A 13,635-nucleotide genomic window follows, 5' to 3' on the forward strand; every position below is an offset into this window, starting at 1 on the left:
GTCAAAGGAGGCCCTCAAAGCCTCTTAGACAACTAGCACCCAGCTTAGCTTAGCTCCCACATCAATGCTACACTTACAGCAAAACCCCAAGCCATCAGTCATCACCAGGGAAATGTGAGAGGAGGACCCATGGTAGGGACAGGCTCTGTCATACAACCCCACCCTTAGGCCCTGAGAGCCTCCTCCTAAGGGATATCCAGGGTTTTTTCTGGCGTCAGAACCTTTGGACTCTGTTTCAAGTTTGTAATAAGTCAGCAAAGAGAAAAGTGAGGGTACAAACACAAGGGCAGATGGCTATCCTTCCAAAGCTCTTAAAGCCCTCTGCCTCCCGTCTCTATCTAAGCAAAGGCCAGTACTGGCCAGAATACTAATTTGTGCAAAACTGAGCTTGGGTAGTAATCTAGTTGGGACCAAAACACAGACTATGGCTTTATCAGACCAGAGATAGGTTCTCATTCTGGTATTAATAGAGAAGCTCCAATAGCTGCAGCATCCCTAAACTTGTCAGTACTCAATAGGAGCTGCTGTTCAGACAGGGTGGGTAAGGAAGGAACCCAAAGAAACAGCATAACACAGACTCACAACCATTTTTCATATTAGGGCACACCTACAAAATAATACTATTTGTACAGCACATGGGATAAATGGTAGAACTAATCCCAATCAGAGGTGACCAATCAGGGACCTCAGCTGCCCCCAGGGATAAGGGAATTAGTATCCCAGCATAGCAGTAGGGAAGCCTTGCATTAGGGCACTGGGCTGGGTTAGGACTCTTGCCACCAGTGTCCTGAACAAATCATCTCATGGCCTCAGACCTTGAGCTCTCCAACCTCGGCTGACAGGCTGTGGGTCAGATCATGTGTCTACACCAGAAAGCTGGGAGCCTGTGGTCTTGACTCACAATGATACAACTTTCCCAGCCAGTGTTCTTTTCAGGGGGGAGTTTCCACAGATACGTTTCCACAGATACAGTGGAATTGGGGGAAGCCCTCCATCTGACAGCAGAAGGCATATCCCGAGTCTAGCTACACAGAACAGGGTAATTGGTTTCATCAGATTTCTAAATTTAAAATCCTTTTTGGGAATACCAGTGATCTCAGATCTGAGTCACTGCTGGGAGCTACAAATGTAAAAGCTACCACTTACTGAACATATAGTAGATGCCAGACTCTGCTATCTAAGTACTTGACTTCCCGTTTCATTATATGCACAAAGCAACTTCATGTGGCAATTACTCTTATTATCTCCATTTATAAGAAACTGGGACTCAAAGATATTAAGCAACTTGCTTAAGTCCAAACACTTTTCTAACTAGAGACTGTGGAGAGGCCAGTATTTCAGCCTACTTTGATTTGAAAATCCATCCATACGCTTAACCAAGACACTTCAACAAACTCCCAAATAGCTTTTTCATAAACCAAATCAATCATAGTGATGCTAACAATCTGGGAAAGAAAAAAGTAAGAAAGCAGCAACTTGTCTGACTCACAATCAAGAAAAAAAAGCTAATCTATATTGAGTACCTACTGGGTACCAAGGGCCTTATATACATGGTTCATCTAATTCTCATAAACCTACCAGGACAGAGATTATTACCCCATTTTCTAGATAAGGAAATCTATAAAATTTACAAATGAGGCTCAGAGAGGTGAAGACAGTTACTAAGACAGCCCTTGCTTTTTCTACTACAATATGCTTCTCCTGACTATTCAAGAAATACACCTGAGCTTGCTCTAGGTTCAAGTATCCAACAGCCAGTACTGTTCCCAAACAGTAGGATAGTAGAAAGAAGGATAGTAAAAAAGGGCATGTTTCAGAAGCAGAGGAAAGAGAGTTCTCTAAGTGCCCCCCAGAGAAGAACTCAAATTCCCAAGAAAGCATGATTTTCCTGTGTTGGAAAAGTGAGGTAAAATCCCCTCCTCCCATAAGACGGCTAACTAGCCCTGGCCTGCCCTGTCCCAACCCCCCAACAGCAGCAGCTCAGGCACACAGAAACAAGACCAAAACAAAAGCCAAGACGAAACAAATCAAAACTTTATACAGATAGTATAACTTGCAAGTGGGTGGTCCTGTCTCTGGCTTGACCTGTGCTCTTTGGGTGCTCCGGTTAGTAATCAAGACACCATGTGCATTTCGTAGATATTAAGCCATCAATTTGCCAACTAACTAAACAAACTTGTCAACCAAGCTCCAGTGAGGACATGACTGACTCTGGTTCTGAGCTCTTACAACCTGGCAGGTAGCCTGGCAGCCCCTATCTAAGGCAGCTCCCCACCCAGTCCACCTCAAACCATCCCTTTCTCTCCAATTTCTGTAACTACCTCCTGTCAGCTCACTGGGGGGGTTTCACACCCCCACTGGAGTACAGATTCCCTCCCACTCGTTCTCCCAACAGTTGAGCTCTTGTTCTCAAGGGCACCAAATCTCAATCTCTCCTCCTCAGCCTCTGAGTTGGCCACAGCATATTAGTAATCACTGACTCACCCAACCCCTTGAGGAGGCTGGGGGAAATGCAGAGGGCCACAGGATGTGTGGCCCAGATCCCTCTGGCCCTCTGCAGACCTGATGGGCTGAGAGGTGCCAGTAACACCACTTCCCCTTGGAATGCCTCTAAGCTGGCTGTGGTGCCAGTGGGCTAATGTCAGGCTCTCCACCATCGGAGAGGCCAGGATCTCTAGACAGTCCCACTGATGCCAACAGATCTAATCTCCCTATTCCAAGGCAGATGTAATCCAATAAGGCTGCTAAGTCCACAACTATTCCCTCCGCATGGGCAAAGGCAAAGTCGGCCCTTCAGGCCATACCAACAATAACAGCAGCATTAACCCCTTTAGAGAGTTCTTTGAGGAACTGGGAACTATTTCCCCAAGTTTCTCAAAGGTTTACCTCTCCTAGCAAATGTTCTGTCACCTAGTTCACTTTCTTTCTCCAAAACTTCATTTTTACCTCCAACATATTTTCTGGCTCCATCTCAGTGATACCAGCTCAGATCCTCTCTATCCACAGGGCCATTGACATCAATGTCCAATTCCCACACCAAAGGAGATTCCCAAAGTCAGCTTAAAATTCATCTACACAGGTCTTTGGGGAACCTACATAAAGCCTAAAAAGAAGCACAGGCAAAGAACACAAACCAGCCACCAGGGCTTAACATAAAAAGAAGGAGAAAAAAAGGGAGGCGGGATAGTTTGTGTATTGTTTCAATTGGAAAAATACACTGGTGAAATGGCTTATCCACATGTTCAGCCTTTTAGGCAAATCCACTATAACTTTGCAGGATGCCTGCAGGCCATTCTGAAAATAAGTAGAATGGCATCACTCTTTATTCCACCCCCTTCAAGAGCTCCCAGCCCCCTCTCCGTCCCCCCCACCGCTCTCCCCAAACATCTGGTCTAGGCTAGAAGTGGGACCCACTCCCTGGGAAGCCTCCATGTTAACGAGAGGCAGTCTCCCCAGTCCGAGAACCCTGACTTAAGCTGAGGAAGGGGCCGGCCCCAAGTTTCTGAATTCCCCCGCACCAGCACTTAGAAGTGAGAATTCCAGGGACCCGGGAAGGCTGTCGGGGAAGTGGGGAGAAGTGAGAGGGTTGCAGAGAAGGGGACTGGGAGGAGGGAGAAGCGTGGATCCTGGGGAGGTCCCAGGCTGAGGACCCCTCCTCCGAAGTGTCCAGCGGTTGAGGCCGCGGTCGAGAGGTCCCCGACAGGGCTGTCGGGCGGCCAGCGGCTGCTCAGAGGTTGCCAAGAAGGCACTGAGTCTGTCGGAAGCGCCCCCCTTAAGGGGTGGGCCGGATGGGGGAACCCGGGCAAAGTCCTACCCTGGGCGCTGGGACCTCGGAGACGGTAAGAGGGGGAAGGGACTGGGCTCAGCTCTCACCAGCACCAGGGCGAACCTCTCTTCCAGTTCACAGGGCTCAGGCATCGGCATCTTGCCGGGCGGCGGCAGCAGCGAGACTGAAGGCGGCTCGCCCGGGCCCCCCTCGGCGCTCTCCAGGTTGCCCATCGCGGCGGGGCCCCCTCGGGGGCCTCAGCCCCCCACCTCCACGCCCGGGGGCCTTGGGCTCGGCAGCTCCGACCCGGCTCCTCCCTCTGCGCCGGCTCCCCTAGTCTCGACTCCTCTGCCCCGTGAGGGGCGCTGGGAGCTCCACAGGGTCCCGCAGGCGGTGGCGCGCGGCGAGGGCGGAGGCAGCGCAGCGGACAGCGGCACCGAAGCGACCCGTACGGCGGCCACCGCTCTCGCTCACACCCGCCGCCTCGCCGCTCTCGGCGCGCCGCTCCTGCCGCTGCCCCTCCCCGCCCCCTCGCGCTCTTTCCCTTCCCTGCACCCCCCCTCGCTTCCTCCCACCCACTCCCGGCTGAGACTCCGGCTTCCCCCCCGTGCGCTGACTGCAGCCCGCGCGCCGCGCGCCCCATTCATGCAGGGCCCGCCTCCCGCCCACAGGCCTCCCGGGCGTCCCGCCCCGCCCCCCCCGCGCCTGATTGACGGCCGTACCTGCCAATCGCAGCGCCTCCCGCCCCCGGGAGGCCTCGCGCCTGGCGCCTAGCGCGCCCTGGCGGCCCCGGTACGAATCGAATCACCGTGGCTGCTGAAGGTGTGAGGCGCCTGCTTGGACATCCGGGAAATGCACCCGGCCCTTTCCCGCAAGGAGCTCGTAAAGTATACAAATAAGTAAAATACAGGGCATAGTGTGTAAAGCTAACTACAAGAGAAGTAGGATGCTAAAACAATTAGAATGCTCAGGACACGGAGAGACCACATCTGTTGAGAGTTATCTCCAGGGACTCTTATTTGAACTGGGCACTGAGGGATGAGGAAGACCTTAACTGACAGAGACAGGTGAAAAGGCATTTAGGAGGAGAGAGTCTTACAAAAGTTCAGAGGTTGATCTGACTGGACATGAAAAGGGAGGTGCAGAAGAATGCTATTCTGGGCCAGGTCTGCTGATCGGTCATCACTGATGATGTGATGGACATTTGTTGTTTCTGCTAGCCTAGCTTCCATCCCTCCTCTTCAAGTAATAAGCACCCCCTTTATTCTTAGGGAACCCCCAGTCCCCTGTTCTCAGTCCAAATAGAGCTGAACTTCACCCCCTTTCCAAGGGGCCCTATGACCCAGGCCTTACCACAGTATTTTCTTGCCCTATCGTCAGAGACTGTTTTAGACCTGACCCAAACCCAGAATATAAGGCTCATTTCCAAGGCTTTCACTGGAACAGTCAGGAAAAAGATACTCTCCATTAGGGCTACTGGATTGTTAGAATGTAAATCTGGAGCTGCTGGTGGCCATCATGCCATCACCCATCACACCTCACGCCTGCTGGGGAAAGCAAAGCTAAGAGACAGAGACATAGTTCTAGTAACATGCTGAAAACCTGAATCCAACCATGCCTGGAGTTATCACCTTGACTTTTCATTTATTTATTCAACAAATTTTGATTGAAAGCCTTATTATATATTAGATACTGTTTTATACATTGAAGATATATCCGTGAACAAAAAGAACATATATCTGGCCCTTTTGAAATTTACAACTAAAGAAGTAAAATGTACAGATGTTAGGGATCAGTGTTAATAAAAATAAAACTAAAAAGGATAGAGGTGGAAGAAAGGTTAAAATAGGATGGTCAGAGAAGGCCTCATTAATAAGATGACATTTGGATTTGGAGAAATATCTGAAGAAAGTAAGGGAGTAAGCCATGTAGATATCTGGGAGAAGAATGATCCAGACAGAGAGGATGGTAAATGCCTACTATGCCTCATGTGTTAGAAGAACAGCAAGGAGTCCAGTGTGGCTGGAGTGCAATGAGCAGAAGAAAGAGGAGTAAAAGATGAGGTCAGAAAGTAACCAGAAATCATACTGTGCAGGCCATTGTAGGCTACCATAATGACTTTGGTTTTTCTCAAAGTAGGATAGATAGCTATTGGAGGACTTTGAGCAAAGGAATAATATTATCTAACTTATGTGGGTTTTTTAAATACTTATTTATTTTGAAAGAGAGAGAGTGTGTGTGTGCATGAGCAGGGGAGGGGCAGAGAGAGAGGGAGAGAGAGAATCCCAAGCAGGATCCACACTTGTCAGCTCAGAGACTCACACAGGGCTGGATCTCATAAACTGTGAGATCATGACCTTAGCCAAGATCAAGAGTTGGACACTTAACTGACTGAGCCACCCAGGCACCTCCTAACTGACTGAGCCACCCAGGCACCCCCTAACTTATGTTTTAACAGGATTATAATAGCTGTTGCATTGAAAAAAAACAGAATGGGGTGCCTGGGTGGCTCAGTCAGTTGAGTGTCTAACTTCGGCTCAGGTCATGATCTCATGATTTGTGGGTTCAAGCCCCACATCAGGTTCACTGTTGTCAACTTAGAGCCTGCTTCAGGTCCTCTGTCCTCCCTCTCTCTGCCCCTCTCCTGTTCACTCTCTCTCTCTCAAAAATAAGTAAACATTAAAAAAAAAAAAAAAAAAGAAAAGAAAAGAAAAGAAACTGAATAGAGGCATGGGCAGGGAGACCAGTTAAGAGGCTAATACAATAGTACAGGTGAGAGATGTTAGTGGTTTGAACCAGGGTAGCTGTGCAGATGGAGAGGAATGATCAGATTCTTTTTTAAAAAAAATGTTTTTTTCTTGCCACATTTTGTCTATAGATACAAGCATAGTTATCTCTAACTTTATTTATTTATTTATTTATTTATTTATTTATTTATTACATTAAGCTCCGTGCCCAACATGAGACTTGAACTCACAACCCTGAAATCAAGAGTCGCATGCCCTACTGACTGAGCCAGCCAGGTGCCCCAGAAATAGTCAGATTCTTGATGGATTTGAAAGTAGAGCCAATAGAATTGCTTGGCAGTTTGACTGTGGAGAGTGAATAAAAGAATTCACCCAAATTCACCAAAAATTCCAAAGTATTTGACCTGAGCAACTGGGATGGTGGAGTCTTCATTAATTGAAATGGAGAAAGGAGTAGATTTGTTGAGGGAGAGCCGGAAAGGGAAGGTTAGGAACAAGGCATTGGCCATGATGAGTTTGATTTGCTGACTGGACATCCAAGTAGAGGTAGCCACTTGGCAATTGGATATAAATGAGTCTGGAGATCTAGGTTGGCAGCATCATTTTGGAAGTCATCAGCATATAGATGCTATTTAAAGATGGTAAATTATCTTTTGCAAATTAGTCTGCATTAAGTTTATTTTTTTTAAGATTTTATTTTTAAGTAATTCCTACACTCAACTTGGGGCTTGACTTCGCAACCCTGAGATCAAGAGTTTCATGTTCTACCAACTGAGCCAGCCAGGTGCCCCTACATTAAGTTTCTGTCAGTAACAACCAAAAAGTGGAGGAATCCCTGTCTTTTCAGACCACTGAAACTCTCCTGTGAAGCCCAACCTCTTCCAAACGGTTGGACAAATCAATCAACTCATATCTCATCCTCTCTTTTCCTCCCCCTCCACCCCAAACACATAATTCCCCAACTGCTGTAGCAGACTCTTCTAGAACAGAAGAGTTCTAGATGAACTCTAGATGGTAAACAGCAGTGTATTTACCCTGGTGTGGTCTTTTGGTCCCCAGTCTTGTACTTTTAGTTTTGCTTGACCACCAGATTTACATACTCTAGGGACTTCTGGAGTCTGCTATATTACTGCTTTCATTAACTCTCTGCTCACCCCCTTCAAAGCTTTCTAACTTTATATAAGATGAAGCTAAAACTTAATCTGGTATTCAGATCTATAGGTCTATATCATCACTAAAACCCAATGTCCCTTCAATCTACTTTTCCTATCTTACCTGGCTCTAATATTTTATGAACCCTTTGTTTCAGCTGGAAAGGTCCCTCTCTACACATTAGTTGTACATTTGTATATCTTCAGCTTTGCTCTTTGTGCTAAGCATAATAATGGCTCCCCCACATGCCCATGTCCTGATCTCTAGAACATGTGAATATGTTATTTTACATGGCAAAAGGGACTTTGCAGATGTGATCAAGTTACAGGTCTTGGGAAAATTATTGTGGGTTATCAGAGTAGCTCAATGCAATCACAAGGGTTCTTCTAAGAGGGAGGCAGAAGGGTCAGAATAACAGGAGGAGACATGACAACAGAAGCAGAAGTCGGAGTAATGCAGGGCCACAAGCCAAGGAGTGCAGCAGCCTTTAGAAACTGGAAAGGGCAAGGAAATAGATTTCTCCCTAAAGCCTCTGGAAGGAACACAGCCCTATTAGCACTTTAATTTTAGCCCTATAAAACCTGTTTTCAGACTTCTAACGTCTAGAACTGTAAGATGATAAATCTGTGTTGTTTCAAGCCACTAAATTTGCAGTAAACTGTTACAGTAGTAACAGAGAATTAACACACTCCTGCTGTGTCCCTGATTTAGATTTCTGCTTTCTTCTACGCAGCCTATTCACATCCCACCCAGAGTCAGCACAATCTTTTGTTTTTAACCAAATGCAACAAATATCTATTGGATGCCTATCATGTGCAAAGCATCTGGCTAGATACCAGTACATAGAGAAAGAATGCAAGACACAAAGATGAATAAGAGCTCACAGGCAGGAGAGGCAAGGTAGAGAGAAGGAATATGGACTGAGTTTGAAGGCATCAGATGGAGTCGTTGGTGTTACATTGGTAGATACCAGGTTTTAAGTCCCATCCTGGAGTTCTCCCAGATTTAAATGATCATAACTCTTATTATCTCTACTTTTCGCTTAGAACTTAATTCAACAACATTTACCGAGAGTCTGCTACATGCAAGACACTGTGCTAGGGGCCATGCAGAATACTCGGATTCATAACTCGTGGTTCCTCTACTGCTTTCTATTGTTTAATTTGTGTCTGTGTCTTGTCTGGACTGTGGGATTTTTTGTTTACTTAAAACATATGTATCCAGTACCTCCTTTGTTTCATAAGCGTGAAGGAAGATTCAATGATGACTAGGTCTCTTTCTTTCAGGTGCTCACAATCTAGTAGGAAAGAGTCTCAAAATATTTACAAAACAGTGTGATCCGTGTTGAAACAGATGGGTGTACAAAATGTTCCCAAGAGAACTGAGGATGGAGCTGTAAAGGGGGGGCTTCAGGGAGAAGGTGACACTTGAGCCAGGGCTGAAAGATGAATAGATGTGCCAGATGGAAAGGTAAGACAGTGGGATGAAAAGGTGATCAGGAGGGAAAGAGGCGGTTCAGGAAGGAGGAAAAGTACAGGCCAAAAGGGGCACGGATGTCTAAGCATGATAAGAATTTCAGTGAGGCTGAAGCATAGGACGTGTGTGTAGCAGGAGGACAGAAGACAACACTAGTCATGCACGTGAAATCAAGTTCAAGAGGAGCCTTGTGCTCAGCTCAGAAATTTGTCCTATGCTGTAGATGGTTCTGTATCCTAGACAGTTTTTAAGTATGATCTTTGAAAAGATTCCTTTATCAGTATTTGAGAAGATAGAAAGGTCTGCAGAGCTGATGTGGAAAACAGAAGGGCCTGGACCAAATCAGGGCAGGGGTAATGAAGAGAAATAAAGTTGCAGGGAAAGATTACATTAGCCTGCTTGTGTTGCCATAACGAAATACTACAGATTGGGTGCCATAAACAACAGAAATTTATTTTCTCACAGTCTTGAAAGCTAGAAGTCCAAGATCAAAGTACCATCAAGATTGGTTTCTGGTGAGACTTCCCTTCCTGACTTGCCGATGGCCACCTTCTCACTATGTGCTCATATGGTCTCCCCTCTCTTCACACACGGAGAAAGAGGGTTGTAGTTTTTCTTCCTTTTCTTAGTAGGACACCAGTCCTATTGGATTAGGCCCCACCCTAATGACCTCCTTTAACCTTGACTGCCTCCTTAAAGGCCCTATCACCAAATACAGTCACGTTGGGGGTTAGGCTTCAACATATGAATTTGGAGAGGACAAAATTCATTCTATAACAGAGATATACTTGAGACAGAATCAAGAAGACTTAGTTATACCTATTAGATAATAGTGTCTAATATTTTACAGTGCTTTATAATTTACAATACTTTTTTCACATCCATTATCTGATTTTATCTTTACAACACTGTAGGAGGGGGATATTATCATTATCCTCATTACATAGATGAATAAACAGACTAAATGAAGTTAAATAATATGTTCAAAGCTATGTGCTAGTAAGTGGTGACCCTGGCACTGAACCTGGCCTTGGCTTTGAAATCCCATGCCATTCTGATTCTCTTATGAGAGGTAAGGGAGTAAAGAAGATTGGAAAGTTGAGGCCAGCTTGAGGATGCCTTACCCTTAATCTCTAGGGAAGCCCAGAATCTCTCTTAGGTCAACCGCTTCTACCTCCTTAGTCAAAATGTTTTCAAACTCATGCCTCCACCTGTGCCCTTTCCACTGAAGAAGTTCCCACATTACCCCTAGCCTCCTCCTCTAAAGTCTTGAGAAATACACATTTCCTTTCTTCCCTTTCCTGGGAAGGGGTGGGGTGTGAACACAGATATTTAAAAGTATTTCTTAATAATTTACCCTTTTACAGACAGAATGCTCTTTCCCTCCCTCTTTGCTTGCTAATTCCTACTCATCCATTAAAGCTTACAGGTCACCTCTTTTATGACTTCCACGTTTAATTGAGAACATGTCTGTGAGCACATAGTGTCTCAACATATCTCCATCATCATATCATGAAATCACCAAATTGTGTAAGCTCCTTCAGGGCAAGTAGATATTCCTAGTACCTAGCAATACCACCCACTTCATGTCTGTTACATGCTCACTGAACAAATGAATGACTTCATATATTGTCTCAATCTTCCAACACAATGGCAATCCCTTTATTCTTTATCACTCCTCCCAGATACAATCTGTCTGCTTGTATCACTCAGGGTTCAACGAAGAGAACAAAAATCCCTCCAAGTATTGTAAGGATACTAGGAGATAGGTGCTTACAAAATCAACTGGAAAGTCTAGAGGAGCCCACTGGAGGCTGAAACTCTGCCAAGAAAGTTGCTATCTCTGCCCCAGTCAGGAGAGTGGTGTATCTGGAGGTGTCCACTGATGACTAGGTTTAAGAACACCTACAAGTGTGATCCAGGGATCTGGAAGCTATGATCGGGACATTGCTGCTGCTACACTCTGATGCAACCACCTCTCAATATTTACAAAGCTAGAGACGTCATTGAATCACTGCTATACAAATATATCACATCTCCATGACCAGGAGAAATAGTCAAAGCACCAGTACAATGGCCTTTGTCTCACTTCTGCCTTCTAAACCTCATCCAAATACATCTGACTGGCTAGGAGGCATTCTGACAAACATAATCCTTAGCTTTTCAGCTTCTGCATATCATAAGGAGATAGGAATATATGCTGAATGCTAACTAATCATACCCACCACTCTGCTAGCCTGAAATCCACCCAAAGTCTTATCATCTGCAACTGGGCCTTTTCCTCCTTCCCCACTCACTGTTCCCAATGCCTGCCCCAGTGGCTGGTTTAGTCTTTGGTCTTGGTGCTGTTAGTATGCTCCTTCAGGCTATTGTTTGCCCTTTTCTGTGACCTGGGTGAGGCAAAATTTATTAGCTATGATTCCAAAAACACGATCTGTAAAAGAATGAATTGACATATTTGGCTTCATCAAAGTTAAGAACTAATGCTCTTTGAAAGGCATTGTTTGTTTATTTGTTTGCTTGTTTTTAAGATTTTGTTATTTTTAAGTAATCTCTGCACCCAACATGAGGCTGATAGCTATGGAGGAATCAAGAAGAAAGGCGGAAATGGAGCAGTGAAGGAGAAGGTGAAGGACAGCCAAGTAGTGCTGGAGCGTAGCCAAAGTAAGTAGTAGTTTCAAGGAGAAAGATTAGAAGAAGGCCATTTGATTTTTAGATTTAGCAGTTATAAGGCATTGGTGCCCTGAAGAAAGTGATTTCAGACAGAAGCCAGATTGTTTTCCCCGCCCCAGTCCTCTACATACACAAAATGCAAACTTCTTCATTCGGTGAAAGTATCCATGGGCTTCACTCCATCCTCACAAGTTGCCACTCCCGTCCAAGCCCTTTGTTCTGTTCTGATAGCCTGACTCCCTTCTTGGATGCCATTCTTGTTCCCTTACAATCCATTTGCCACTAATCAGCTAGAGTGTTTTAAAACACTAATAGTGTCATGTGCCTAGTCCTTCCATGGGATCTCCTCACTGTTTAGCTCCCTCTTTACACTAAGGGTTAATGCCCTCATGTGCCCAAGCTGTGAAACCCTCAAATTTTGTCACATTGTCAGCTGCAATCAGGAAAGAATTGAGTAAGAGTATTAGTTATATATTTCTGCCTAACAAATTACCAAAAACTCTGAGGCTTGAAACAAACAAACAAACAAAAACTTTATTATCTTACAGTTTCTAAGAATCAGGAATCTGGGACAGGCTTAGCTGGGTTCTTCTGGCTTAGGGTCTCTCAAGAGGTTGCAGTAAATCTACTGCCTGGGGCTCCAGTCACCAGAAATCTTGACTGCTTTTAAGAAGCCTCACTTAGATGGCTATTGGCAGGAAGCCTCAGTTCCTTGCTAGTTGTTGGCAAAAGGCCTTAGTTCCTCACCACCTGGGCCTTTCCACAGAGCTGCTTGAGTGTCCTCCTGACATGACAGCTGGTCATGAGTGATCTGAGAGAGAGCAGAGAGGATGCCACAGTGCTTTTTTTGATAAAGTCTCCCTGGTCTTCATCATTTCCACTTTATTTATTAGGAGCAAGTCATTAAGTCCAGCCCACACTGAAGGGGAGGAGAATTAGACTCCACCTCTTGAAGGGAGAAGTCTCAAAGAATGTGTTGACCTATTTGAAAACCATCACCATAAGGCAAGGAAAAAACTTATATCAATGCCTTAAGGATGAAGAAAAGATTTGGATCATCAGTTGTGAACAGCCATACAGGAGTCAATGTAGTAAATAAGCAACTGTTATACAAGTGTGATACATTTTCTACCTATGCTACAGGACAGAAGCAGGACCAGGGAAAGTAGATGAAGAGGCCGGCCAAGTGTTTGGGACTTGGAAATGGTAAGAGAATAGAAGAATGTGGACATTAGAATGCTGGGAAATACTGAAGTAATTGATCTGAAACTCAGACTGAAGGTCCACAGTGATATGGAAAGAGCTAATTACTTCCAAGAATGAAGCATCTATGATAGTTCTTTGAGGAAACTAAGTTAATCTGGGTTTCAGTTTTCTTATCTGTAAAATGAGACTGATAAGGTCTGCATTACCATCTTACTGAGTTATTATGCAAAGTGAAATTTAATTTGAAAAGAATAAGGGTTTTAATACTCTTGTTATTGTTATCAATGCTTTCCAAAGTTAGAAGGGGCTGAATTGATATTAAAAAATACTGCAAGCTGTATTTTTTAGTTTTTTTTTTTTCTCTTGCCAGTTGACGGTAATAATAGCCCATAATACTGAGATTGGAAAAAGAAAATTCAATTTTCTTTATTCCTGTCCTTCAGGTGTCAATGGATATGCAAATGAGATCTGGGAAGTGAAAAGGCTCCTCTTGAATCTTAAATGGGGTATTAAATACACACACTTCTAAGTGATGGTATGGATTTTAATGTGTTTCATTCCTGTGACCTGCATGTTCTCATAACCACTGGGCCGAACAAGGTCAGTGCATTTGAG

At 44.9% G+C, this 13,635-nt stretch overlaps 1 protein-coding gene across 3 annotated transcripts in view; it reads right to left on the reverse strand.

The window, feature by feature from the left end:
* The window catches only part of FMNL3 (formin like 3), a 53,919-nt gene extending 49,621 nt beyond the window's left edge, over window positions 1-4,298 (reverse strand). For 2 of the 3 annotated variants that reach the window (XM_045465874.1, XM_045465871.1), the window contains exon 1: window positions 3,874-4,297. In XM_045465874.1, the coding sequence (XP_045321830.1) occupies window positions 3,874-3,999 (126 nt within the window). In that variant the 5' untranslated portion in view covers window positions 4,000-4,297. Of the gene's footprint in view, window positions 1-3,873 lie in introns of all 3 variants that reach the window. The other variant, XM_045465872.1, reaches the window with a different exon arrangement.
* Window positions 4,299-13,635: the final 9,337 nt, after the last annotated feature.

The sequence above is a fragment of the Leopardus geoffroyi genome, chromosome B4 (genome assembly GCF_018350155.1).
Source record: "Leopardus geoffroyi isolate Oge1 chromosome B4, O.geoffroyi_Oge1_pat1.0, whole genome shotgun sequence".
In the NCBI taxonomy this organism is placed as follows: domain Eukaryota; kingdom Metazoa; phylum Chordata; class Mammalia; order Carnivora; family Felidae; genus Leopardus; species Leopardus geoffroyi.